At 34.7% G+C, this 24208-nt stretch overlaps 15 protein-coding genes, 1 non-coding gene and 1 pseudogene across 16 annotated transcripts, besides 2 other annotated features; 11 read left to right on the top strand and 6 right to left on the bottom strand. All coding sequences in view use genetic code 12, as the record gives it.

Annotated features, from left to right (window-relative positions):
- Nucleotides 1-29: 29 nt before the first annotated feature.
- CD36_73700 (importin, putative) lies at nt 30-2972 on the top strand (the record flags this gene model as incomplete). The annotated part of the gene is made up of 1 exon (XM_002421532.1): nt 30-2972. One exon carries the CDS (start codon nt 30-32, stop codon nt 2970-2972), a length of 2943 nt encoding a protein of 980 aa, XP_002421577.1.
- A 284-nt stretch (nt 2973-3256) lies between these two features.
- Nucleotides 3257-4111, top strand: CD36_73690 (macropain subunit, putative; the record flags this gene model as incomplete). The annotated part of the gene is made up of 1 exon (XM_002421531.1): nt 3257-4111. One exon carries the CDS (start codon nt 3257-3259, stop codon nt 4109-4111), a length of 855 nt encoding a protein of 284 aa, XP_002421576.1.
- Nucleotides 4112-4257: 146 nt separating this feature from the next.
- CD36_73680 (endonuclease SceI kda subunit, putative) lies at nt 4258-6177 on the bottom strand (the record flags this gene model as incomplete). The annotated part of the gene is made up of 1 exon (XM_002421530.1): nt 4258-6177. The coding sequence occupies one exon, from the start codon at nt 6175-6177 to the stop codon at nt 4258-4260; it is 1920 nt and encodes a 639-aa protein (XP_002421575.1).
- Nucleotides 6178-6394: 217 nt separating this feature from the next.
- CD36_73670 (conserved hypothetical protein) lies at nt 6395-8053 on the bottom strand (the record flags this gene model as incomplete). The annotated part of the gene is made up of 1 exon (XM_002421529.1): nt 6395-8053. The coding sequence occupies one exon, from the start codon at nt 8051-8053 to the stop codon at nt 6395-6397; it is 1659 nt and encodes a 552-aa protein (XP_002421574.1).
- Nucleotides 8054-8305: 252 nt separating this feature from the next.
- Nucleotides 8306-9112, top strand: CD36_73660 (tRNA acetyltransferase, putative; the record flags this gene model as incomplete). Its single annotated transcript, XM_002421528.1, has 1 exon — nt 8306-9112. One exon carries the CDS (start codon nt 8306-8308, stop codon nt 9110-9112), a length of 807 nt encoding a protein of 268 aa, XP_002421573.1.
- A 70-nt stretch (nt 9113-9182) lies between these two features.
- On the bottom strand, nt 9183-9713 carry CD36_73650 (conserved hypothetical protein; the record flags this gene model as incomplete). Its single annotated transcript, XM_002421527.1, has 1 exon — nt 9183-9713. The coding sequence occupies one exon, from the start codon at nt 9711-9713 to the stop codon at nt 9183-9185; it is 531 nt and encodes a 176-aa protein (XP_002421572.1).
- Nucleotides 9714-10028: 315 nt separating this feature from the next.
- Nucleotides 10029-10493, top strand: CD36_73640 (vacuolar protein sorting protein, late endosomal, putative; the record flags this gene model as incomplete). The annotated part of the gene is made up of 1 exon (XM_002421526.1): nt 10029-10493. One exon carries the CDS (start codon nt 10029-10031, stop codon nt 10491-10493), a length of 465 nt encoding a protein of 154 aa, XP_002421571.1.
- Nucleotides 10494-10798: 305 nt separating this feature from the next.
- Nucleotides 10799-12118, top strand: CD36_73630 (histone acetyltransferase subunit, putative; the record flags this gene model as incomplete). The annotated part of the gene is made up of 1 exon (XM_002421525.1): nt 10799-12118. The coding sequence occupies one exon, from the start codon at nt 10799-10801 to the stop codon at nt 12116-12118; it is 1320 nt and encodes a 439-aa protein (XP_002421570.1).
- A 473-nt stretch (nt 12119-12591) lies between these two features.
- CD36_tRNA_0088 lies at nt 12592-12710 on the top strand. The gene has a single exon. It is a non-coding gene (tRNA).
- A 1119-nt stretch (nt 12711-13829) lies between these two features.
- On the top strand, nt 13830-15293 carry CD36_73620 (G2/mitotic-specific (B-type) cyclin, putative; the record flags this gene model as incomplete). Its single annotated transcript, XM_002421524.1, has 1 exon — nt 13830-15293. One exon carries the CDS (start codon nt 13830-13832, stop codon nt 15291-15293), a length of 1464 nt encoding a protein of 487 aa, XP_002421569.1.
- Nucleotides 15294-15765: 472 nt separating this feature from the next.
- Nucleotides 15766-16569, top strand: CD36_73610 (mitochondrial matrix acidic protein, putative; the record flags this gene model as incomplete). Its single annotated transcript, XM_002421523.1, has 1 exon — nt 15766-16569. One exon carries the CDS (start codon nt 15766-15768, stop codon nt 16567-16569), a length of 804 nt encoding a protein of 267 aa, XP_002421568.1.
- A 373-nt stretch (nt 16570-16942) lies between these two features.
- CD36_73600 (60S acidic ribosomal protein P1) lies at nt 16943-17269 on the top strand (the record flags this gene model as incomplete). Its single annotated transcript, XM_002421522.1, has 1 exon — nt 16943-17269. The coding sequence occupies one exon, from the start codon at nt 16943-16945 to the stop codon at nt 17267-17269; it is 327 nt and encodes a 108-aa protein (XP_002421567.1).
- Nucleotides 17270-17474: 205 nt separating this feature from the next.
- Nucleotides 17475-18515, bottom strand: CD36_73590 (mitochondrial N-glycosylase/DNA lyase [includes: 8-oxoguanine DNA glycosylase; DNA-(apurinic or apyrimidinic site) lyase], putative; the record flags this gene model as incomplete). The annotated part of the gene is made up of 1 exon (XM_002421521.1): nt 17475-18515. The coding sequence occupies one exon, from the start codon at nt 18513-18515 to the stop codon at nt 17475-17477; it is 1041 nt and encodes a 346-aa protein (XP_002421566.1).
- Nucleotides 18516-18679: 164 nt separating this feature from the next.
- CD36_73585 lies at nt 18680-18940 on the bottom strand (annotated as a pseudogene).
- Nucleotides 18680-18940: a sequence feature.
- A 599-nt stretch (nt 18941-19539) lies between these two features.
- On the top strand, nt 19540-21603 carry CD36_73580 (uncharacterized vacuolar protein, putative; the record flags this gene model as incomplete). The annotated part of the gene is made up of 1 exon (XM_002421520.1): nt 19540-21603. The coding sequence occupies one exon, from the start codon at nt 19540-19542 to the stop codon at nt 21601-21603; it is 2064 nt and encodes a 687-aa protein (XP_002421565.1).
- Nucleotides 21604-21706: 103 nt separating this feature from the next.
- Nucleotides 21707-22176: a mobile genetic element.
- A 140-nt stretch (nt 22177-22316) lies between these two features.
- CD36_73570 (conserved hypothetical protein) lies at nt 22317-23072 on the top strand (the record flags this gene model as incomplete). Its single annotated transcript, XM_002421519.1, has 1 exon — nt 22317-23072. The coding sequence occupies one exon, from the start codon at nt 22317-22319 to the stop codon at nt 23070-23072; it is 756 nt and encodes a 251-aa protein (XP_002421564.1).
- A 114-nt stretch (nt 23073-23186) lies between these two features.
- Nucleotides 23187-23895, bottom strand: CD36_73560 (radiation sensitivity protein, putative; the record flags this gene model as incomplete). The annotated part of the gene is made up of 3 exons (XM_002421518.1): nt 23187-23610; nt 23693-23757; nt 23854-23895. The coding sequence occupies 3 exons, from the start codon at nt 23893-23895 to the stop codon at nt 23187-23189; spliced, it is 531 nt and encodes a 176-aa protein (XP_002421563.1).
- Between the last annotated feature and the right edge of the window lie 313 nt (nt 23896-24208).

The following is a 24208-nucleotide window of genomic DNA, read 5'->3' as shown; positions in this document are numbered from 1 at the left end:
AAATATCTTGTAACTTGGCATTATTAAGGATGGAGTTAAACAATCAAAATTTGGTGTCTGTTTTGACTTTTGCAAGTAAATCAGAAAGAAGTTTAGAACAACAGAATGCAGAGGCTCAATTGAAGAATTGGGAAATTGTTCCTGGATACCATTATTTATTACAAGAAGTGTATTTGAACACCGAGCTACCTTTACAAATCCGTTGGTTGGCGATAATTTGTTTCAAAAATGGTGTTGATAAATATTGGAAGAGTTCACGAAACAACTCTATTCAAAAACAGGAAAAACAACAAATAATTGCAAAAAGTATGGATTTGATAAATGAAAAGAATAACCAATTGATGTTACAAAATGCATATTCGATTTCAAAAATTGCCCGATTTGACTTCCCCCTGGATTGGCCAAATTTGTTTGATGATATAATTAGCAGTTTGGAGAAATACGTTTTTGTTGAGAATAATCTCGTGGCCACAAATAATATGTTGATTATTTTGAATCGGATTATAAAAACATTGTCGACAGTTAAAATTGGAAGAGCACGCCATGCTATGCAAGCAAAGGCACCAATTGTTGTCAATGTCTTGGTCAAATTGTATTCAAAGTTCTTCACTATGTGGACATCAAATTTGGATTTCACTATAATGCAGATCTGTTATTTGTGCTTGAAAAATTTGAGGCGAATTATACCTGAAGGTTTTGAGCAACCACACAAGGACCACGACATTGTTGAATTTTTAAACAATACAATTGACCATTTGCAAATGATAGTGCTGGAACATGATAAATTTAACACAGATTTGTTGGAACGGTATGTCAAGTGCTATAGCAAGCTATACGTATCATTGATCAAAACAAACCCCACTAGCTTTATATTGTTGCCTTGTTGTGAAAAAATACTCACAACATTTCTTTCGATATTAGAGCAAAAAGCTGAAGTGATCTACAATTCATCTGAAGAAAACGATTTTTGGGAAATTTTGGCTTTGCGGAGTTTTAGTATATTGAAGAAAGTTTTGGCATATATTTATAGAGCCGGCGCGGTCACTTTAAAACAAAAAAACGACAAAATGGAAGTTCAGACAGCTAGAAACAAATTATCTGGTCATTTTTTCACTCCTGATTTAATTCAGAACCTTTGCGACCTTGTAATAAATTGGTACCTTCGATTGAAGCCATCGGATTTGGAAAGTTGGTTGCTTGACCCAGAAGAATGGTGTAATGAAGAGTTTTCATCTAGTTGGGAGTATCAAATCCGTCCTTGTGCAGAAAACTTTTATCAAGATTTGATTAAATATTTTCCAGACTTCCTAGCTGAGTTTGTTTTGAATAAGATTAGCACTGGATTGATGGAAAATGCGTCTGTTGACAAGATCTTGATCAGAGACTCTATATTGTGTACTTTCCAACTTTCGGGGCACGCCATTAGTGATCATGTGAATTTTGATAATTTGTTGGAAACCGTTTTTATACCAGAAGGGTTGAAGAATGACTTAGTTGAAAACAAGATCTTAAAACGAAGAGTTTGCTTAATTATTTCAGAATGGGTCAGTATCCAATGTTCAAGAGAACTGAGAGTATCCATCTACAAGTTATTGTTAAATTTCTTACAACCAACAAATAAGATCAATGATAAGATTGTCAAGATTTCAGCTGTTCAAGCATTGTGTGCTGTTGTAGACGATTGGGATTTCAGCAAAACTGATTTTCAACCGTTTTTAAATGATTTTGTTAAGTTGATTATTGGGTTGCTTGATGAATTCAAGTTTACAGAATCCAAATTATACATGCTAAACACATTGTCTAAAGTCATTGAAAAGTGTAACCCATTGGTTGATTATCAAACGTTGCTTGATATTTTGCAAATCATTCCTCCAAATTGGGAAACTACTGAAAACGAGCAGATCATCAAGACGTCATTATTGAGGTTATTGAGAAGTTTGGTTGTATCGTTAAATGAGAATTCTATAGAAACACACCAGATTGCCATTCCTCTCATCAGGGCATGTTGTTCTGAAAATCTGGATATTTATTTGCTTGTCTCTGAGGATGGATATGATTTATGGCTAGCCTTGTTGCAATTTTGTCCTGTCACACAGAATTTGAATTCAGAGTTGGTGGAATTGTTTCAATTGATCCCAGTTGGATTAAGAAACTCAACTGAGATTCTTCCAACAATCATGTCAATTATCAGAAGTTATGCCTTGTATGCCCCAGCTGTATTTTCTGAAGATTTGGCGTCAGAAATATTCCAAGTTATTGGGGACTATCTAAGTAAAATGAGAGATGATGCGTATGCCATTTTTATTGTGTTGATGGATATATTGTTGATCAATCCAAGAGACGAGATGATAGATAGAATTGTTTCAAGTGGTCTATTCAACTCCATGGTTCGCTATGTGTTGGATGATAACATGAGCAACTTTTTAATTGCTAGAATGTATTTATTGTTTTCAAGAATTGCCGTGAGAGAGTATTTTCTTAAAATTTTAGATGTCACTTCTGTTGACTTGAAATTGTTTTTTGAGAGATGGTTAGAGTATTACAACCACAATGGGAACCCAAGAAACAAAAAGATTAATTTGTTGGGGTTGCTTTCTGTTTTGTCTTATTCCGTTCCGCAAAGAATAGAGGTGTTGTGGGAGTTGTCTCCCAAGATAATTAAAAACACTTTGTTCTTCTTGGAAGAAGTAAATGAAGATGCAAGTGGACGATGTGATTCATACAATTCCAACTTGATTTATGATGATATTGATGATTATTCTTATTTGGACCCTGATATCAAAGCAAACGGTGAAAAATTGAGATACCATGCATTATTAGATCAGTTTGATCGGGTTTATTCTGTGAATCTTTTACTGCTTTTAAAGGAATGTATGAGTGGTTTGAGACAACAGTTGGGTGATGCCGATTTCAACAATTTTATTCAATTGAATGACAGTTACACCGTCGAAAAATTAAGAGAGATAATGTAAGTTAGTATAGAAGAAGTAACAAAAATACAGTGTACACAAATTACAATACAGCATATTTGACAAGAGTTTTCATTTAGGTTGAAACCTCTTGATGGAGTCTCCTTCATAATCGTAGTAAGTACACTACCTGTCGTTGTTTACTCAATTTTTTTTTTTTTCTCTCTCTATTTGAGTTTTTGGTGTGCGCCAGATAATCAGTGGCAAAGAGAAGAAAAAGTGAATTTATATCACCAACTTGCTTGTATACGATTTCATATCTCCCACCAGATCAGATCAATTGAACTATGTTTAGAAATAATTACGACAACGATTCTGTTACATATTCACCTACAGGTAGATTATTTCAAGTTGAATATGCTTTAGAAGCTATTAAACAAGGAAGTGCAGCTGTTGGGTTAACTTCGAATGATTATGTTGTGTTAGTGGCTCTAAAAAGAAATGCCGAGGAATTAGGATCTTACCAGAAGAAAATCATAAAAATTGATGATCATATGGGAGTGGCATTGGCTGGTTTGGCACCGGATGCTAGAGTTTTGTCTAACTTCTTAAGAAAACAAGCAATGCAATGTAAAATGGTTTTCAATCGTCCAATTCAAACTTATAAGGCAGTCTTGTCAATTGCTGATAAAGCCCAAGAAAATACACAAAGTTATGGATCAAGGCCATATGGTGTTGGATTGTTGATTGCTGGATATGATGAAACAGGAGCCCACCTTTTTGAGTTTCAACCTAGTGGAAGCGTTTTGGAATATTTTGGGGCAGCCATAGGAGCAAGATCTCAAGCAGCTCGTACATATTTAGAAAGAAATTTGGAAGAAATAAAGAAATGTGATGATGTTGAGAAGTTAGTACTTCATGGGTTATATGCTTTGAGAGATACTTTGTCTCAAGATGTTGAATTGACATTTAAAAACACCAGTGTTTCAATTGTTGGTAAAGATCAAAGTTTTGTGTCGTATGATGATGAGAATGTGCAACAATGGTTGGATAAATTAGATTCCGTCTCAAACGCTAGAAATAGAGATGGTGACGATGATGACGATGATGGGGATGAACAAGAAGAGGGCAATGCAACCCAAGCCCAAGAAGGAGAAGGTACCGAAGCCCCAGCAGAAGACAGAATGGAAACTGATGAGTAATATAGAGAGAACCAGAGCAGGGCATGGGTTACGCTTACATAGTTGCCTTCTGGGGGTGGAGGGCAAGAAAAATATAGAACCAAAAACAGAAAAAAAAAAGAAGATACAAAACAAATTGTAGTTTTTCGATGATTATATATACATGTCTAATTTTCACTCTCTTTGGCTAGTTGGTGCTGCTTTAATGCAACTTTCTGTATTGCCTCCATGCAAGCCTTTTGCATCTCGTTTACTTTTTGATTAAGATTATTAGGATGATGCAACTTTTCTCCCGATCTTATTTCATTGATCATTTGTTTAATGGCATCGGCATACTCTTTAATTGTCACTTTTTCATCCTCCTCCATCAATTCTCCAAATTGGATCAATGCAGTATCGGTGTCTGTACATAAAATTTCTGCACGAGAAGCGTGTTCATATAACCGTTTCTTTTCCTCGTCAGCTCTTTTATTCCGATTACTTTCTTGGATCATTTTTTCAACCTCAGCATCGGTCAATCCAACTTCAGTTACTTGTATTGCCACGGTATTTGGTTTCCCGTAGTGTTCCAGATCCTTTGGATACGGTGTCTTGTCTGTTGCAGTGACATTTATAATGCCATCAGCATCAATTTCAAAAGACACGGCAATTTGTGGGGTCCCCTTTGGCCCTTGAGGGATATTTGATAGTTTGAATTGACCAATATGCTTATTATCTTTGACTAATGTTCGTTCTCCTTGATAGACACCTATTTCTACTCCAGTTTGGCCATCTACAGCGGTGGAAAACATCTGCTCTTTTTTAATTGGAACAGCAGAGTTACGGGGTATTAGCGGAGTGAAAATTCCCCCGTAAGTCTCGATCCCTAAAGATAACGGTGTAACATCTAGTAATACCACATTTTTAACTTGTCCAGATAATACTGCACCTTGAATTGCTGCACCTAACGCAACTGCCTCGTCAGGGTTCACTGCGGTACTTGGTTTTTTGCCAAACAAGTCCTGAACCATTTTCCTAATCTGGGGCATTCTTGTCATACCACCAACTAACAAAACTTCATCGATATCCTTGAACTTTAGCTCAGCATCCCGCACACATCGTTTGACTGGATCAATGGTCTTTTCTATAATGGGCATCACCATCTTGGTGAATTCTTCCGATGTCAAAGTCTGCTTGATGTGCTTGTCTTGAAATATAAATGGTATATTGATTTGTGTTTCCTCCGAGTGATCTAACTCTATTTTTGCTTTTTCGGCAGCTTCTCTAATACGTTGTACAGCAAACCTGTCACTAGATAAATCAATTCTTGTTTCCGCTTTGAAATTTTCCAAGATATAGTTCATTATAACAATGTCAAAATCTTCACCTCCCAAATGGGTATTACCATTTGTTGCCCTTACTTCAAACACACCTTCATCTATTTCTAAAATAGATATATCAAATGTCCCACCACCGAGATCAAATACTGCAATTATCCCATCCTCCCTCGACTTGTCACAACCATAGGCTAATGCTGCAGCCGTCGGCTCATTGATCACTCGCAATACATCCAAGCCTACTAGTTTCCCCGAATTCTTTGTAGCCTGTCTTTGAGAGTCATTGAAATATGCTGGAACAGTGACAACAGCATTGTTGATCTTTTCTTTCAACTGATTCTCTGCAACCTTCTGTAACTTTTGTAAAATAAGTCCTCCAATTTCAGATGGCGATATGGTTTGTCCACTATGCGAGCACAACATTGCATCCCCTTGTTTGTTAGGGATTATCTTATAAGGGACATTATTTAAATCCCTTTGTACTTCTGCATCCTCAAACTTTCTCCCAATTAATCTCTTTGTTGCAAAAAAAGTGTTTTCGGGATTTACTACAGCTTGTCTCTTTGCAGGAAGACCAACTAATGTTTCACCCTCTTTGCTGAATGCCACAACTGATGGTGTAGTACGTTTGCCTTCTTCATTTTCAATTATATGTGGCTCTTGGTCTGATCCCATAACTGCAACAGCAGAATTGGTTGTTCCCAAATCAATTCCAAGTACATGGTGTTTGTACCTTCTGAATGTTATACGGGCGATATTTTGTCTTAGCATTCTTCAATTGTTGTAAGGTTGCAAGATCAACAGTAGTTGCGGGCACAACTCGGTTTTCTTGTCCGTTGTAATTTTTTTTTTTTTTTTCTATAATCTTTCGCTTGCGGTTGCTTTGGCAGCGGTTGTTGTTGTGGAATGACTAAGTCAATGCGACACACTTCAAACGTATGGCCAGGAAACAGTGTTCATACATCCTATACACTCTACTATATTTGTTCTATTCTATTATAAATCTAGGTTCCTCACCTTCTTTCAAACTTACACCTTTAATTCGTACGTATAGCAAATTTGCCAAGCCAACCAATTCAATAAATGTTTCAACCTCTTCGGTGGAAACATTGTCCACTACTGTAAATGAAGTGTCACGGAGTTGCTCTAGCTCACCATATGCATTCAAGACCTGATACAACAGGCTGTCGCTGCAAGTCCCAAGAACAATAGCAGCAACATCAGACCTATTTGTGATAACGATCTTGCCTTGTAAGTTGTTTGGCAGGTAGTTGCACTGTAAGTACTGAGGAGCAATTTCAATGAGCAACGGGTATCCGCTTAAAATTGGCAATCTACTAAAAATGGGATAATATATATGATTGGAATCGTCAAGAAATTCTCTGACATTTTGTAGTAATATTTGCATATTGAAATTGCTCACTTCCTTTCTGAATAAACATGGTAATATAAACTGGGCAAAAAAGGTAAAAGTGTCGTCACAATACGTACTTGGATGACATGGAGGAGATAATACGTCTCGCCCATCTAAAAATTTAAGTGCAGTTCCGTAATAACAAATCATAGACTGTATTTCAACCTTTGTTATCGGTAACAAAGCTCTATTTGCCAATGGTTCCGAAATAGATCTGCACACGTCAAGAAATTTTTCCTTCTTTAAAACTCTTGGATGTCCAGTTAAAAATGGAACACAGTAGTCACCAATTAATGCTGTACCCATAGAGGTCAACAAAAGCTTGGGTTTTTCTTCACCACTGGTAATTCTAATATCTAGAGCATCCAATTGCTCATCAACAACTTTTATCAACGATGATGCCACAAGAAGCTGGTCACCCTTGTGACGACCACTATACATAGACAACAAATTGGTGGCTTCCAAGTAGTTGCTTTCCTCACAACGAATGTCACAATAACATTGGTAGAGTAGCTGGATATAGTGAGAAACCTTGTCAGAATATTCATCGACAGTTTTAAAAGTATAATGATCGTCAACAAGTGGCAAAGGATAATACTCGGTGGTGAGTTTTCTGAGTATCTCTGCTGCTCCCTCAAGAAATATATTTCGAGCTTTAATTATTTTAAAACTCTTTTTCTGTAATAAGCTGATGGCAAACCAAAATGATTCGTAGGACCTGGAATTCAATGGCTCTTCAAAGAACTTAGATAGCATTTTTATACCAATATTAAAACTTTGACCAGCAACCAAATTGGCTAGAAATACACCTTTTGAAAATTCAACAGCACTGGATTTATTTCTAATATTTAACTTGATTTCGAAATCTTCACGACGTAAAAAAAAGAGTAAAGTCGGAAGAAAAACTGAATTCAATGAATACTTGGTAATGTAGTCTCGTATTTTATAGTTTTTGGATTCATTAAAGTCATTCAACTCTTGCTCAATTACATTAAATATGCGGTAATGTTCTCTGCAGAGCTTATAATAGTTGCTTTCAGGAATAGGCTCTGATATACCGAATAGTTCATAGATTCTGCCAATTTTTTGATTGTACACCATATGCCAGAAGTATGGGTGCAGCAACTTTTCTCTGAATAATTTGTTGACTTGACTGAGGTGGAAAACATCTTTGATACTCAAATTCCCAATATCTGAAATATAAAGAATCAAATCTAAAGGAAGGGTCAGCATATCAATTCGGGTATGTAGATGTTATGGGTGTAGTGTAGTTTTCTGAATCTTGCTGGTTGAAAGTAGTGGTCCATGCTAAATCGTTTCTATCAGTTGTTTGTTTGTTGTTGTTGTCGCCCACACTAATGCCTAAGTTTAGTCGCATTGGGGCGTAAACAAAAAAAAAGGACTTTGATTTGAAACATGGATTTTTTTTTTTTTTTTCACTGGTTTACTGATCTCATCACAACCATCAAGTTGATTATTTTAGCTATGGGTAAAAGAAAAGCTGTTGATTCTAATAATCCTCCCAAAAAAAAGTTCAAGAATGTGTCTAAATTGTTGGACCCTAACACTTCTGGTATTTACGTAAGTTGTGCTCGTAGGAAGGAAGCAAATTGTCGCCAGGAATTGCTTAATCTATTGTCTGAGAAAATTCCTGAATATTTCGATTTGGAAAATGTGGAAGATGACAAGGAGGAAACCCAAAATAACAAAAAGGAACTATCAATTGAAGAGAAAATCAAACAGGAATTACAAGAACTTGAGGAGTCCAAAAACTCGAAAACAGAACTACTTCAACCTATTGATGTAGATTTGGAGTGTTTGGTGTTTATAAAAACGAAAAAGCCTATTGATCCAGAGGTGTTGGTGGAAAAACTATGTAAAGAATGTTATGAGTCAGGACAGAAAACGACTAGGTACACACAAAAACTAGTCCCTATAATGGATTCATGCAGTTCAACGGGTGATGATCCGTTAGAGAAGGTGCGGCAGTTGGCTCGAAAGGTGTTGGCAAGACATTTCCATCAAGAGAAAGATCAGAAACCAATTAAGTTTGCTGTTCAAGTTTCGAGACGTAATTTCAATGTTTTAAAGTCTGATGTTATAATTAAAACAATAGCTGAATGTGTGGGTACTAGTCATGGACACTCAGTGGATCTCAAAAATTACGACAAGTTGATTATTGTCGAATGCTATAAAAATAATATTGGTATGGGAGTAGCTAACAATTTCTTGAAATATAGCAAGTACAACTTGCAACAAATATTTGACAAACATCATGAAGATAAAAATTAGGATAACAATCACCACCAATGGTTTTGAAGGGAGGGGGTGTTGACCAATACTGTATAATATATAAACTTATTTAGTAATATAACCTATCTATAAATCTCTTGGGTTCTTTCCAGGCTAACCAATCAGCTTCCTGGTGAGGTATAAGACCCATTTTGTATAATTTGTAAACGCCAATACACATATTAAACACTTGACATATAATAAATACAAGTTTTGCTAAAATAATTTCACTTCCATTGTTTTTCGTTGACAATTTGGAAAAGGTCGGATTGGTTTCATTGAAGATTGCCTTTATAGGGTTCCATAACAACATTAATGTCATAGTTACTGAGATCACTTGTAAGGAATTTCCTGTCATATAACTCATAAATAAGTTCATTGGTATCGATTTTGCCGGGCCAATTGCTAATTCCCAGATTTTCTTAGACTTTAAAGCATTCAATTCTGCGTCGTCATGCTTTGCCTTTTTACCTGACAGTGTCTGCGATTTTGTTGTCGTGGAAAACACAGATTCTGAATAGCCAGGAGGTGGTGGAACATCAGTTTTGGAATATGAAATTGGGATTATTCTTGGTTTGAGTATTTCAGAATAGTTGCTCATTATATTTGGTTTGGTATATTTTGGATTCAATAGTAAGGTTGGCCCTTTTAGCGTTTTTGTTGTCGTCCATAGTCTTTTTTTTTTTCTTCTTCTTCCAATTCTTTGTTAAGGATAAGTTTTTTTTTATCTTGTTGAGTTCACGCAAATCTCCTTCACTTCCATTTCTTCGATTCCTTGGACTTCCCAAACTGAATAAAGGTTTAACAGAGCATTACTCGATTGTTCTAACTCAAAGATTGTGAATCTTCTTGAACACTACCTAAAGTCTATTTATTGTTTGATCCCATAATTGTCTGGTTCACGACTGTTTTATTGATGAATTCAACTCAAACATTTTCATATCTTCAAAAGAACCCTTTGAACAAAATTATTGGTCTTTCAGTAATTCTATCCGTTGGGTTTCTCTTGGTTATATTGGCAGGGATATACGGAAATTGGTTCCCTATTATAGTTGGCATTATATTTGCTGTAGCACATTTGCCAGTGGCAATCACTAAGAACATTGCTAGTAATTCCGACTATGATTTCAATTTTGATTCTACAACCACTAATTCCAGGGCTGTGATTGAAATTGGGCAGTTCTTGACGGCTTTCCTATTGGTGAGTGGGGTTTATTTACCTATACTATTAAACCACTCTTTGATATTGACGAAAACAGCTATGGTTTTAACAATAGTAGGCGGTTTATTAATTTACGGTACCGTATATACTTTTAGTCATTATTTTGATGAGCCACAGGACGAGGATGGTTTGGCTGACCTCGGAGGAGGTGTTATTTGAGGAGTTAATGAATATATAAGATTATAATCTTGGGACTTGGTTGTAGTAACTTTGTTTCTTCCTTTCTATCTCGTACTAGGCTGGTTGAGTAAGACCATTACACATTAAATTAGTAAATAAGAGATGTTCTACCTTACGTATAACGATCTAAGGTTTATTTCCAGTTTTAAGATAAGACCAATAGAGGAAATGAGCAAAAATGAAAATATGACAAAAGAAAAAAAAAAATGGACCACAAATAATTCTCGCAAAACTATATTTCAACATCTTCTTCTATTCCGTTACTACTGACAACTGCACACATCATGCCATCATCAACTAACGAGTTTGCCAAAGCCGAAAGGGAATTGGTAGAGGAGCAACAATTACAAGAAAAAATTGTAAACGAAGAGTTTAAGATCTGGAAAAAAACAGTGCCTTTGCTCTACGATTTTATACACACATTTGCTTTGGATAGCCCTTCGTTGGTGTTTCAATGGTTGCCAACAACCAACGTCTCTCAATCAGATTTGGAGTTAAAATTTTTGATAGGGACAAACACAATCAATAAAGCCGACAACTATTTGAAACTAGCTTCAATAAACTTGCCTTCGACTTTGGTGGGTGCAACCGAGAGTATTCCTGTTCCAAGCGATGATATAGATACATCAAATTTTAAAGTTATTACTCAATGGAAACAGAGCCAGGAAGTTAATAAATTGAAAGTTTCACCTAATGGTAGTCTAGCAGTGGGATTCAATGCAGATGGTGTTCTTCGTAGTTATAACTTGGACAACTTTGACTCCGTTGATTATAAGTACCACAAGCAAGGCGGTATAGCATTAGACTGGGTGGATAATAATGGGTTCTTATCTGGGTCAAATGATTCACAGATTGCATTGTGGCAAGTTGACAAGCCATCGACTCCATTGCAATTGTTCAAAGGACATCATGGTGCTATCAATGATATCTCTTACGTTAAGGAAAAGCACTTGTTTGGATCTGTTAGTGATGACTCAACTACTCAGTTTCATGATTCAAGAGTTAACTCTGCGGATATCAATCCGGTGATAACAGTTGAAAATAGCCATATTCAAAAATGTATTCAGTTTCATCCAGATATACCAACATTGTATGCGACTGGTGGTAAAGATAATGTGGTTTCGTTGTATGACATGAGAAACTATAGCACCCCTTTCAGAAAGTTTTATGGTCATAATGACAGTGTCAGACAATTGCAATGGGACTGGAACAACCCTGATATTCTTGTATCTTGTGGATTGGACAAAAGAATTATATTTTGGGATTTGAAAAATCTCGATGAGGATTTCACTTACCCTGATGCAATGTCTAATGGGAAAGATACTAATTCAAAGAAAAAGCAAGCAGTCAAGACTGATCCATGTTTGAAATACGTTCACGGTGGCCATACTAGACGAACAAACGACTTTGATATTCATCCAAAAATCAAGAATATTTTCGGTAGTGTTGGTGATGATAAATTATTGGAAATTTGGAAACCAAAGACCTTACCAAGTGATGAGCCAGAACAAGAATCTGCAGATGTACAGGAAGATGAAGAGATGAAAGATGCTGATGCCAAAGGTGACAAGGAAGGAGAAGAGGATTCAAAAATGAAAGATTAGATGAATAGATAAAACCACGTATAGTTATCATTGTTTGTATTATAAATTTTGTTACAAAAAGTATAGTGTAGTAGTTAGGTGTCGGCCTTGAATGATTTTGAGCCTGCTTTGTTTAATGTGATGTTTGAATACTGCCTTTTTAATTTATGCTTATAGAGGTGTAGAAAAAGCTCTATGCAATTGTGTTAATATATTTGTTTTTATAGTGTTATGATTGAATTTTCAAAACCGCTCTGAAAAAATATTTATTGCAAATCTTTTATACTAAATTTTTAACAAAATATTGGAGAAATGGCCACAACAACACACCCAAAGCATTTTCTTTTCAACAATAGTTCAAGAAAAACAATCAGAACCACCTTATTAGACTGGTTAACTATCTATTGACAGAAACTAAGACGTAAAAAAAGTCAGCAAAAATTCTTTAAACAAATTAATCTGTAAAAGTAGAAAATTTCAAACTCTGCAAATTGGGAGGGTTGACCGAGTTGGTCTAAGGTGACAGACTTAAGGTGAAGGTTCAAATCCTTCTTTACCAGAGTAATCTGTTGGTCAGTTGACCGCGCGAGTTCGAATCTCGCACCCTTCACTATTTTTTTTTTGCTTGATCTAATGGTATTAGCTAACAATCGTAGTCAATAATGTCTTTTTTTCTTATCTTGTTTATAAACCTCTTTGTTCTGATTTGTTTCTATCTATGATACATCATTTTTTTTTTTTGGTTGGTTGGGGTTATAGTCTAACTTGTTGGCCGGCATTTTTTAGTTTTGTTTACGTGATGTTTCTAATTCTCATTCTCTCTTTTTTTTTTTTTTGCTATAGTTTCGTGTTTTGTTTACATTTTTTTAGTTTAGTGTAATTTTGAGCAGCGCAATGAAAAACCAGAGATGTTGTTGTTGTGACTGGTTTCACTTTCTATAAATTTCTATTCTAAAAAAAACAACAACACAGTTCAACTTAATCCAGATTTCTAATCCATTTTTCTACTTCTTTCCTTCTTTATTTGATACGTCTGATCAACTTTTTGTATTGGATTTGGATATCACAATCGATTTACGGAGGAATAGTTTATTTTACCAACTACGAGCTTTCATTTTAAACTAAAGACTGCCACTGTCTATAATACCCTGGACACACAACAGCATTAAAGTTTTCACAACTACTTACAAGATCTTCTAACTCCTACTGTGCTTTACAGCTTGCTCCTTTAGACTATTGGATTTCCAACTATTTACTTTTTTTTTTCCTTTTTGTTAAAAGTAAATAACTACATTCGTTTAAATTGTGTTTTGCATTCCACTCGTTTTTTCAATACTATTTTATTTTCAGCATCACATTCAATTCCATCCAAAAAAAAAGTTGTATATAAGGACTAGCTAGTATAAGTTTAACAATATTGAATTACATCTATTAGATTTCTTTTTCGTTTTTGTGACTTACTCCAAGCTTTCAATAGGAAAAAAGCAAACAAACGCTAACTACGAAGAAAAGAGAGAAAGAAAAAAAAAAAACCCACCAAAGGAGACAAACAAAAAAAAATATTCCAGTTTCAACATATCTAACAACTATCAACAACTGAAAGTTCACACCAACACGTTCCTTACCTTTGGGGTTGACTAATAGAAGTAAAATCTACATTCATTCAATTGATTTTTGGTACTTTTTTTTGGGGGGAATAACACGCTCATTCATTTAAGAGATTCACAACATCATGCGATCTTATAAATCATCCATAACGGATGAAAATGAGTTGACAAAACAAAGACTAAGAGCCAAAAGCATTGCCAATTTGAGCAATAATCACATAACAGTGGGGCAAGCATCGACGAGCTCTCAACATAGAGAAGCATTGAGTGATTTGACCTCACAGGAGAATAAAAATCACCCAAGAGTGAAACTCACACAAACAAACACCCATCATCATAAAAGCAGCTCCAGCAGTTCGAACAAAATACAAATATATCAACAAATAGAACAAAAGAAAGCCGATATCCATCAATTTAAAAAACCAAGATTGGAGAAGGTATTGCTAAATGATGATGATGACGATGAAACCGATGACGAATTTGACGATGAAGAAGATAAAGAAAACAGATATCATGATCTAGAATTGAATGAAGATGACAGTAAACATCAACTAATAAGTGAAGCATTTGAAACAATTGATGATAGGGGAATAAGCGAAGGTGAGAATGATACAGCTCAAGAAGCACGCGATAGATTTGAGGAAGAAACACAATCGCATACACAGGATATGAGATCGATATATGGGGTTCATGTACCCATGCAGCCAATGTGGAATAATGCGATAATAAATGAGCTCAAATACGTTATACAAAAGTACTCTCGTACTACGTTGGACGAAAATGACGAAGATACTTATGATACGAGCATGGTTGCAGAGTATTCACCTGAAATTTTCAATTACTTGCATGAGCTTGAAAACAAGTTTACACCTGATCCAAACTATATGGATTTCCAAGACGATTTAAAGTGGGAAATGCGTGCAGTACTAATTGATTGGGTTGTTCAAGTGCATGCCCGATTTAACTTGTTTTCAGAAACATTGTACTTGACAGTAAATTATATTGACAGATTCCTATCCAAGAGAAGGGTATCCCTATCCAGATTTCAATTAGTCGGGGCAGTGGCATTATTTATTGCTGCCAAATATGAGGAAATCAATTGTCCTACTGTCCAAGAAATTGCATACATGGCAGACAATGCCTATTCCATCGAGGAATTTTTAAAAGCCGAGAGGTTCATGATTGATGTGTTGGAATTTGATTTAGGATGGCCAGGGCCAATGTCATTTTTGCGAAGAATATCCAAAGCTGACGACTACGATTATGAAACCAGGACCCTTGCCAAATATTTTCTTGAAATAACTATAATGGACTCAAAATTTGTTGCTTCTCCACCAAGTTGGTTGGCTGCTGGCGCACACTACATATCAAGAATACTATTGGGAAGAGGTGACTGGACTGAATTGCATGTTTTTTATAGTGGCTATACCGAAAAACAATTACAGCCATTGGCCGACGTTATGTTAGAGAACTGTCGCCACGCTGAATCAAATCATAAAGCCATTTTTGAAAAATACAAGGAAAGAAGGTATAGGAAAAGTTCACTTTTTGTTCAAGAATATTTTCGACACATAATGTCTCAGAGTTGATATGAGGACAGGGCTTCCCAAATGAAAAAATGGTACTTGAAACTTTGTTCAATTTAGCACTAATTGCCAACTTGATGCTGATTGCTTGAAGCTTTTTTTTTTTTTTTTTCCAACTTTTACATTTCCACAATGTTTGTGAAATGGAAGTTGGTTCAACTAATAGTTTTCCATTAATTAAATAGAGTTCTTTTGACTGCTGTTGTATATTATTTTTGTATATTATTAATAATTATCCATCGTCTTTATACATTTATTGATATTTGCAATATTGTGTTTTGTTTATAGAGAAATTACACGGGGGGTCGGAACTTTTCGAAATAATCTTGAAACCAGAGCACTACCTCATTTCTCCTCCCCCCCATTTTTTTTCTTCGTATTCACCCATCCCCTTTTTATTTCTTCCTTATAATCCACACTTTTATTTTTGTTTTTATAATCAACTCTATCCATCAAAAATACATATAGTTTAATCATGTCTAGATTATTATCCACTACTTTGCGCTCTCAATTATCTAAAAGATTAGTGGCTTCAGCTTCCAGACCACCTAAAACCTTATTGGCCACGTTGCCAAAGGCCATCACCACCACATCATTGCGTTCTTTCCATAATACTCCAATTGCTTTCAATCAAACTACTACTACTGCTGAATCTGATTTGAAACAGATCCTTGACAAGGAACTTCAAGTTGTAGAAGCCATTCCAAATGAATTGGACCAAAGTCATGTTGATTTTTTGGAATCTTCAGGATTCAAAGTTGTTTCTAAACCAGGTAACGCTAATGTTGAATTAGTTAAAAAGGATGATCAAGGTCAGCTTATTCATGTTTACTTTGATGTTGAAGATGTTACTGATATTCCAGCTGAAGAATTGGAATTAGAAGGACAAGAATTAGAAGAAGAAGCTGAATCATTAGATCAAATTTTCAGTAACGTCAAAGTCTTGATTGAAAATCCAACTAAAAATGAAGGATTGTTTTTCAGTTTAATGTTACAAGCTTCTGAATCAGCATTTTTAGTTGATTATGTTAACACTCAAGCTGATGTCAAAAAATTCATTTCTAAAATTGATAATGAAGGTGAATTTGCTGATAAATTCAATTACCAAGGACCAAAATTCGGATTATTAGATGAATCTTTACAAGTTGAATTTGAAAACTATTTAGTTGCTAAAGGTATTGATGAGCAATTGGCCGATTTTATCATAGGCTACAGTGATGTCAAAGAGGAAACCGAATACAGAACTTGGTTGAGTTCGGTTAACAAGTTTTTTAAATAAAATCATCTAAAGCTTATGTCAAGCTTTAACTACGAAATGATCAAGCCATCGTTTCCCTAGTCTTGTATATACATATATATATATCTATGTCTCTCTCTTTGTTTTATTGTGGGTTACGTATAAGTAAATAGTTTAAATGTAAATAAATAAAGTCCATTAGCAACACCAACAGCACCGACAGTAATGTGCAATGTGTGGATTTTTAATCACGTGCAGAAACATAGGGCCCCACAGCCCTAATATGCGTGCACCAACCAACCAACTATCAAGCTTTCACTTGACCAAACAAACGAGAAAAAAAAAAACTATAGCGGGAGGAAGTGAAAAATTTAGTTGAGAGGATATAATATATACTACCATATTAAGAATAACAATGTCTACTGAAGCCTCCGTATCATACGCTGCTTTGATCTTAGCAGATGCTGAACAAGAAATCACTTCTGAAAAATTATTAGCCATCACCAAGGCTGCTGGTGCCAATGTTGACCAAGTTTGGGCTGATGTTTTCGCTAAAGCCGTTGAAGGTAAAGACTTGAAGGAATTATTATTCTCTTTTGCTGCTGCTGCTCCAGCTTCTGGTGCTGCTGCCGGATCTACTGCCGGTGCTGCTGCTGGTGGTGAAGCTGCTGCTGAAGAAGCTGCTGAAGAAGAAGCTGCCGAAGAATCTGATGACGACATGGGTTTCGGTTTATTCGATTAAAGAGTTTAGCCAAACAAAGAATAATGCATTGTCACATCTCCTATTGGTTTGTTAATACATTTTCATAAATCTAACAAGTCATTTACATTTCCCTACTTCATTCTGTATAATTTATAATAAACAAGAAGTAAAAAAGAGTTTATTACTACTGGTTTTAACAATACCAACATGATGACGAATTTATCATCCCCCCCTGACACAAACTCTAACTCTCGACTTTGATTTGTCTTTCTACCTTTATTCTTTTCCGGGATGGCTCTATTTGATCTGAAATTGTGCTATTAGTTATATTTGTTCCATTATTCAAATCTGCCAAATCTGCAGCAAACAAAACAGACTGAGCCCAACCAGCATAATCGCCAAAAATATCTTTGAAGAATAATCTAATGGCAGCATAGGTTTCTTTGCTTAAAGTTTTCATAGATTTATTTCCCTTGAACTTGTAATCACGTACAGCAATTTGATACACATGAGTATCTATTGGGACAACATCATGTTTATCCAAAGACATAAGACAAATGCAATCAGCAACTTTAGGTCCAACACCAGTTAACTGTAGTAAAAACTCATGGGCCGTTGTATACTTGGCTTCCCTTAACAGATTCAAGTTTTCAATAGTAATATCAGGATACTTGTTATTGTCAGTGAATTTACATGCTGTTTGATAAATATACTTGGCACGATATCCAAATCCCAAATCACGTAGTTTTGGTTCCACATCGGGTTGGGACAATGCCTCTGGGGTAGGAAAAGTATAATATTCATGACCTTCAAATTCATTGATATATTCTCCAAAATTAATACACAAATTCTCACACATTTTGGAAATTCTCTTCACATTATTGTTTGACGAACAAATAAATGAAATAAGACATTCCCAAGGACCTTGTCGAAGAATTCGTATACCGGCAAAGGAATCAAAGGGAGACACTTTTTTAGATCGGAACGGTTCATGTTGTAATTTCCAATGTGCATACAAATCCGTTAATTTGGTGTCCAAAACAAAGTAGTCATTAACAAAATCTAATGTCTGTTTATGATTTCCATTAGTATCTTTTTTCATAACATGAGAATAATAGATGTGAGTTGAATCTTGTTTTAATAAAACAATCCGGTCCTTTATAGTAAAAGACCATACATTATTTATATTTTTCCACCGAAATGTTTGTCCACATCTCAACACTTTTTGCAAATTAACTTCAACTTCAGTAATAGGCAATGATTTCCAAATAGTGTCAACTGTCATGATGTTATGAATATGTGGGGCAGTGAATGCTGTTTATCTTTTTTGATATGGTGATTAAAAAAAAAAAAAGAGAAAGAAGAATATGAAACTCGATGATGATGATGATGACGCGTTTGAAACTATTTGATCCAATTTGGGGAATGAAACGCGGCTAATAGAAGAAGAAAAATATGTTCTGGAGTAAATTAGGTGTTGGATCTAACCAACCACCTCCAACTTTTATGTCTTGTTAGTTCCCTTTTGAGTTCCAAATACAGCGGAATTCCACAGCACCACATTACAAAAGGGTAGCAGTGTAAACTAGGAATAGTTACAAAGAAAGGGCGATTTACTACGCTCCAAAGTAACCAGGAACAACAGGTGTTACCCATTGTTTGAATCTTTATAAAGACCGACATACCTTTTCAATAAAAAAGAGAATATAATTGTTGCAGGTTGTCCATTTAATCTTTTTCTGACATCCTTCAATCACAATACCTTTTTCCAAATGAGTATGCGACCAATCAAAATTTTAGAGGTGATTTAGTTATTGTTATTGTGTGTGTTGTTTGGATTAGACGATTAGAATGGAATGCTATAAAAGAGAATTTATTCTGCAACAGTTTGCCGTTCAGTTCATTCTACCCAAAACTATTAATGCAGGTACTTGAGTAGTAGTAACGTATTTTCTATTACCACGAGGAACAAAAACCATTTACATGAGACTATTAAAATAGTTTCCAATTGAATTTAATGTAACCACACAAAAGAAATAGAATAGACAACCAAGAAAAAAAAATTTATTTCTTCTCTTTCTTCTCTTTGGGTGGGTTTTGTTAATTTTTGACACTATGAGAAATGAGAAATGAGAATTGAGAGAAAAGAAAAATCATCACACAATCTAAGTTTTTTTTTTTATTTATTTATTGCCATTCCTTCCTTTTCCTATTATCCTTAAAATTTCTCTTTCTCTTTCCTTTTCTTTTTTTTTGACAAGGCCTTATATAACAGTTTTCAATTCTTTTTAGATAATTTCAAAATTAAAATGGATTCTGATCCAGCAAATATCTTACTATTATTAGTATTTGCATCAATAGTTTTATTTTTTGCTTTATCATTCTGTGCTTATAGATTATTCTGTCGCAACTCAGACAGAAATGAGTATTCTAGTTTGGACTCTGATATATTGGGATCACATCTGAATAATGTTCCAAGAGAATTTTTAAATGATGAAGAAAGTTTATTAGACTTGGCAGAAACATTTGATTTCACCAATTTATCTCCTGAAGAACAAGGATCATATTTGAAAGGGCAAGAATTCACCACCAATAATCCTCCTGATTTCACCAAAGTAAGAGGCAAGACATTCACAATAGAAGATGAAAAACTCATTAAAGAATGTGGTATAAATGCATTCCAATTTGACCCAGATCAAGAATTGTTAAATCTGCGTTATATTGTTGCCGACAAGACAGAATTGAATTTCAATAATAATGATATGCCTTATTCTACTGCCACTACAGTGTTGAATTATCCTTTACCAGTGAGAAATAGAATATATTCCGATATTGTTTATTTTGAAACCAAAGTTTTCGAATTCACTAATGAAAACAATCCTAATGCACATTTCTCTATTGGATTAGTCACCAAACCATACCCATCAGCATTTAGATTACCAGGCTATAATAAATTCTCCATAGGATACGAAAGCACAGGTAATCTCAAAATAAACAAACCTTTCCCGACTCCTTTACAACAACATCAAGATGAACATAGCGAGTATAATGCATTGGTATTACCTCCATTGCAACAATCCGATATTGTTGGGTTTGGTTACGTTATATCAACCGGTACGATTTTTATCACTAGAAATGGTAAAAAAGTGTTAGATGTGATGAAAGGATGTTTTGTTGATTTGTACCCTGCAGTTGGATGTTTTTCAACCAATGCCAAATTTCAAGTGAATTTAGGACAATTGGGTTTCGTGTGGATTGAAGCCAATGTACGAAAATATGGATTTGTATCAACCAGCGACTATAAAAAGATATCCGGGGATAGAGGTTTAGCTTCATTACCACAATACGACAAAGTCATTGTTGAAGGCGATAAAGTTTTGGATAAAGGTGAAGAATTACCACCGAGATATCCCGAGGAAGAATTGGATTTTTTTGGACGCACTGTTAATGACAATGTCAGAGTAGGGTCAAGTTCTCAACATATGAAATTGAGTGAAAAGAATGAGGATGGTGATGCTGAAGTGGGCAATGAAGTTAAAGAGCCAGTTGAAGGTAGTTCTTCACAAGTAACTGATGAACCAGAAGAGATTATGGATCTTAGAGAAAGAATTTACGAACAAAATATTCAAAATGAGACTTCGTCAATTGATGAATCAACACCATTAATAGCACAGAATGAGATTAGTGTTTTGGATGGAATAGTTGAATCTCCACTCGAAGACAATAAAAACGAGGAACTGCAATCAGAGAGTCAACAATTAGAGCCAGTTGAAGAGAATGAAGAAACTAATGAAAACATAGTGGAAGAAGAACCACTTGTAGCAACAAAAGTGTCTGCTAATGACAGTGTCACCACACAAGAAGAAGCTTTAATCGAAAACACAGAATCTTCTGTGACTAATACAGAAAACTTGAAACCATCGGAACCATCATCACTGATACCAGAAGAAGAACAAGAGCCAACATCACAACCTGTCTCAGTGCCAGAACAAGAACCAGCACCACAACAGGAACAACAAACAGAACCAGTACAAGAACCTGCACAAGAAGAAGAACCCGTGCCAGAATCAGTGCAAGATTCAGTGCCCGAACCGGTACCAGAACAAAAGCAAGAAACAGTAACAGAATCAGTACCAGCAAGTACTCAAACAGAAGAAGGAGAAGATGAAGTATCTGAAGAACATGGTAGTAATGAAGGAACTAGTACTGAACCTTCAGCAAGTCCTGAACCAACTGGAAATGATGAGAATAATAATATTGGCAATGATTCCACTCCACTTACCACAGGTTCTTCCTCCAATAAACCTAATCAAAAAAAGAAAAAGAAGAAAAACGGAAAAAAAGGAGGCAAGAAAAAGGGTAAGAAGAAATAGGTTATTTGTATTTATATATATATATATATATATATATTCAAAAATTGCTTGTACATTATGATTGTTCGTAGGGGTGGTGGTGGTTGTATATCTGACTTTTATCTGTCACACACTCAGCCAATATTACCGTGAATACAGGCTGATAGGATCAAGTGCGACATCTAGATAATTACTCAACATCTTACAAATGATGGACAATGACCGTAAGTAATTATCTACGACATTTTAGGGTAACAGAAATTTAGTGTAAGTGTAATACTAATTGGTGGACACACATCCGTTCTATATTGCACATAAACTACATTATTTAAGAAAAATATTTAGAAATAGAAAAAGAATTATTTTACATTATATAGGTTTAATTAGAGAAATAAAAGTACTATATACTTGAGTACATTTTAGATGAATACCATCGCTGGTAAAAGGGGTTAAATGTGTAACCATTCATTAAAAATGGTTCAACCGTAGTTACAGGAATTGAACACTAATGGAAATCCCTTGAAAATTAATATATTATCAATTATCTTAAGTTAACTACTGACCGTATGCGCTGAGAAGTGCTACGTCAGGACATTATCAAATGCCTTCGCAGCACAAAAATGAAACCAAAAAAAAAAATGAAGAAAAGTAAAAAAAATCTTTCTGTTGATCTAATTTCTAAAGCAATATCAATAATTGATATTCTATATTTATTTTCCAGATATAATTAACCAATGAGTATAATATCAAAGACTGTAATTTTCAAAAGAACTTTAGCTACTAAGCTTTCTCCTGAGGAGGCAAAGAAACAAGCGGCACAATTAGCCATGCAATCACTCAAGGATTTTGGTTCATTACTTTCCAATTCATCTGAAGATACTCAACCAATCGATACCGAACCTATATTTGAAAACCCCCAGTTATTTGCCACATTAAGTTTATTACATCAAGGACAAGTATTAAAAGAATTACAAGATAAATTTGATAAGAAATGGCAGAAATTAACTTTAAAAGATAAACAATTAGGTTATTATATTGCTTATGGAGATTGGGGTGTACGTGAAAAATTTATAAATTGGAATACTAATGAACCTCCATTAGATCTTCCGTTTTCAATACCATCACAAGTTAAATTGAAAAATCCTACTCCAACCACTGTAATTAAAAAATTACCACCAGTGAATTTAAATGAAACTGAAGTGAGAAAAGAACAATTTGATATTAAAAAAATGGATGGAGTGACAAAATTTTTCATTTATTTGGTGGTATTTATATCATTATTGGCTATTTCTCGTGATAAAAATATTGGAGAAATTGGGAAACCACAGCAGATAATCATAGAAGATAAATATGAAAAACAACGACAAGCACGGTTGAAACAACAAGAGGAAGAAGAGGAAAAACTTCGAGTTGAATTGGAACAAAAACGTCAACTTGAACTTGAACTTGCTAAAAAGAATAAGAAATGGTATTATTTATGGTTGAAATAGAAACACTAGATACGTGAAAAGAAAATAAAATGAAATACCCATTTATCTTGTACATACATACATACATGCAAATAACACATAATCATAATAATAAACAATAAGCAGTGTTCTAAATTAATCCTCCTCTATATTATCCTCATCCTCGTCATCCTCATCATCGTCCTCATCATCGTCCTCCTCCTCATCATCATCATCATTCCAACTATTTTCCACTGTTTCTCTAACTCTTTTCACATATTGAGATCGATGATCTTTATATAAATTTGCTGCTTCAACATTTGCTGGAGATGAAATATTAGGATCATTTAATAATGATTGAACCGATGTTAATATCGAACTAACATCATATGTAGGTGACCATCTATTTTGTAAAATATCTAAACATAATTCCCCACTTGCATATACATTAGGATGAAACATTTCTGAAACAAATTTAACTTGAGGTGGTTTATTAGGATATTGTTCATCAAACAGTAATAATAATCGAAATGTCCCATCTTCAAATGGAGTATCGGAAGGTCCTATAATAACTGCATTCCTAAAACACAAACATGTTAGTCTTGATAATTCTGAAAAAAAAAAAAAAAATATTAAAGGGGAGGGGGGCTATTTATACGTACCATTTCATGACATTATCTGGTAATGGAGATGCTGATACACCACTTGGTGGGTCTTGTTGCATACGCTAGATAAGTATAAGTTAGTAATTCAAACTAAGTCTTGGTCTAATTTAGGTTATAAAATTTTTGCTTTGATAACCATCAAATTAAGGCTAACATACTTTAAAATCACGCATAAGTCTTCTTCTAGCTGGGGTTGACATGCTTTAAACTTTGAGATTGGGTGAAGATCTTGATAAATTGAACCTTTTTGAAGTGTATTTTCTTTTTTTTTTTTTCAATCAATATTTGATTTTGAGAACAGTAATGGTGGTGAGAAAGGATCCCAATAGTTTTTTTTTCGGACCGTTTGAAATTGCCACCAAAAGGTAAGAATGGGACATTACAATTCACACGACTAACTAACTTAGAGTTACCACAATTACATAGTATTCCTTGTCTCTGATTTTAAACATTTTATTGATCATATAACTATAAAAAAAAACAACAACTTAATAAACATCATCATTTCTATTC

The sequence above is a fragment of the Candida dubliniensis genome, chromosome 7, assembly GCF_000026945.1.
Source record: "Candida dubliniensis CD36 chromosome 7, complete sequence".
NCBI lineage: Eukaryota > Fungi > Ascomycota > Pichiomycetes > Serinales > Debaryomycetaceae > Candida > Candida dubliniensis.
The sequence above is the reverse complement of the archived record's forward strand: the minus strand, read 5'-3'. Positions and strand labels throughout refer to the sequence as shown.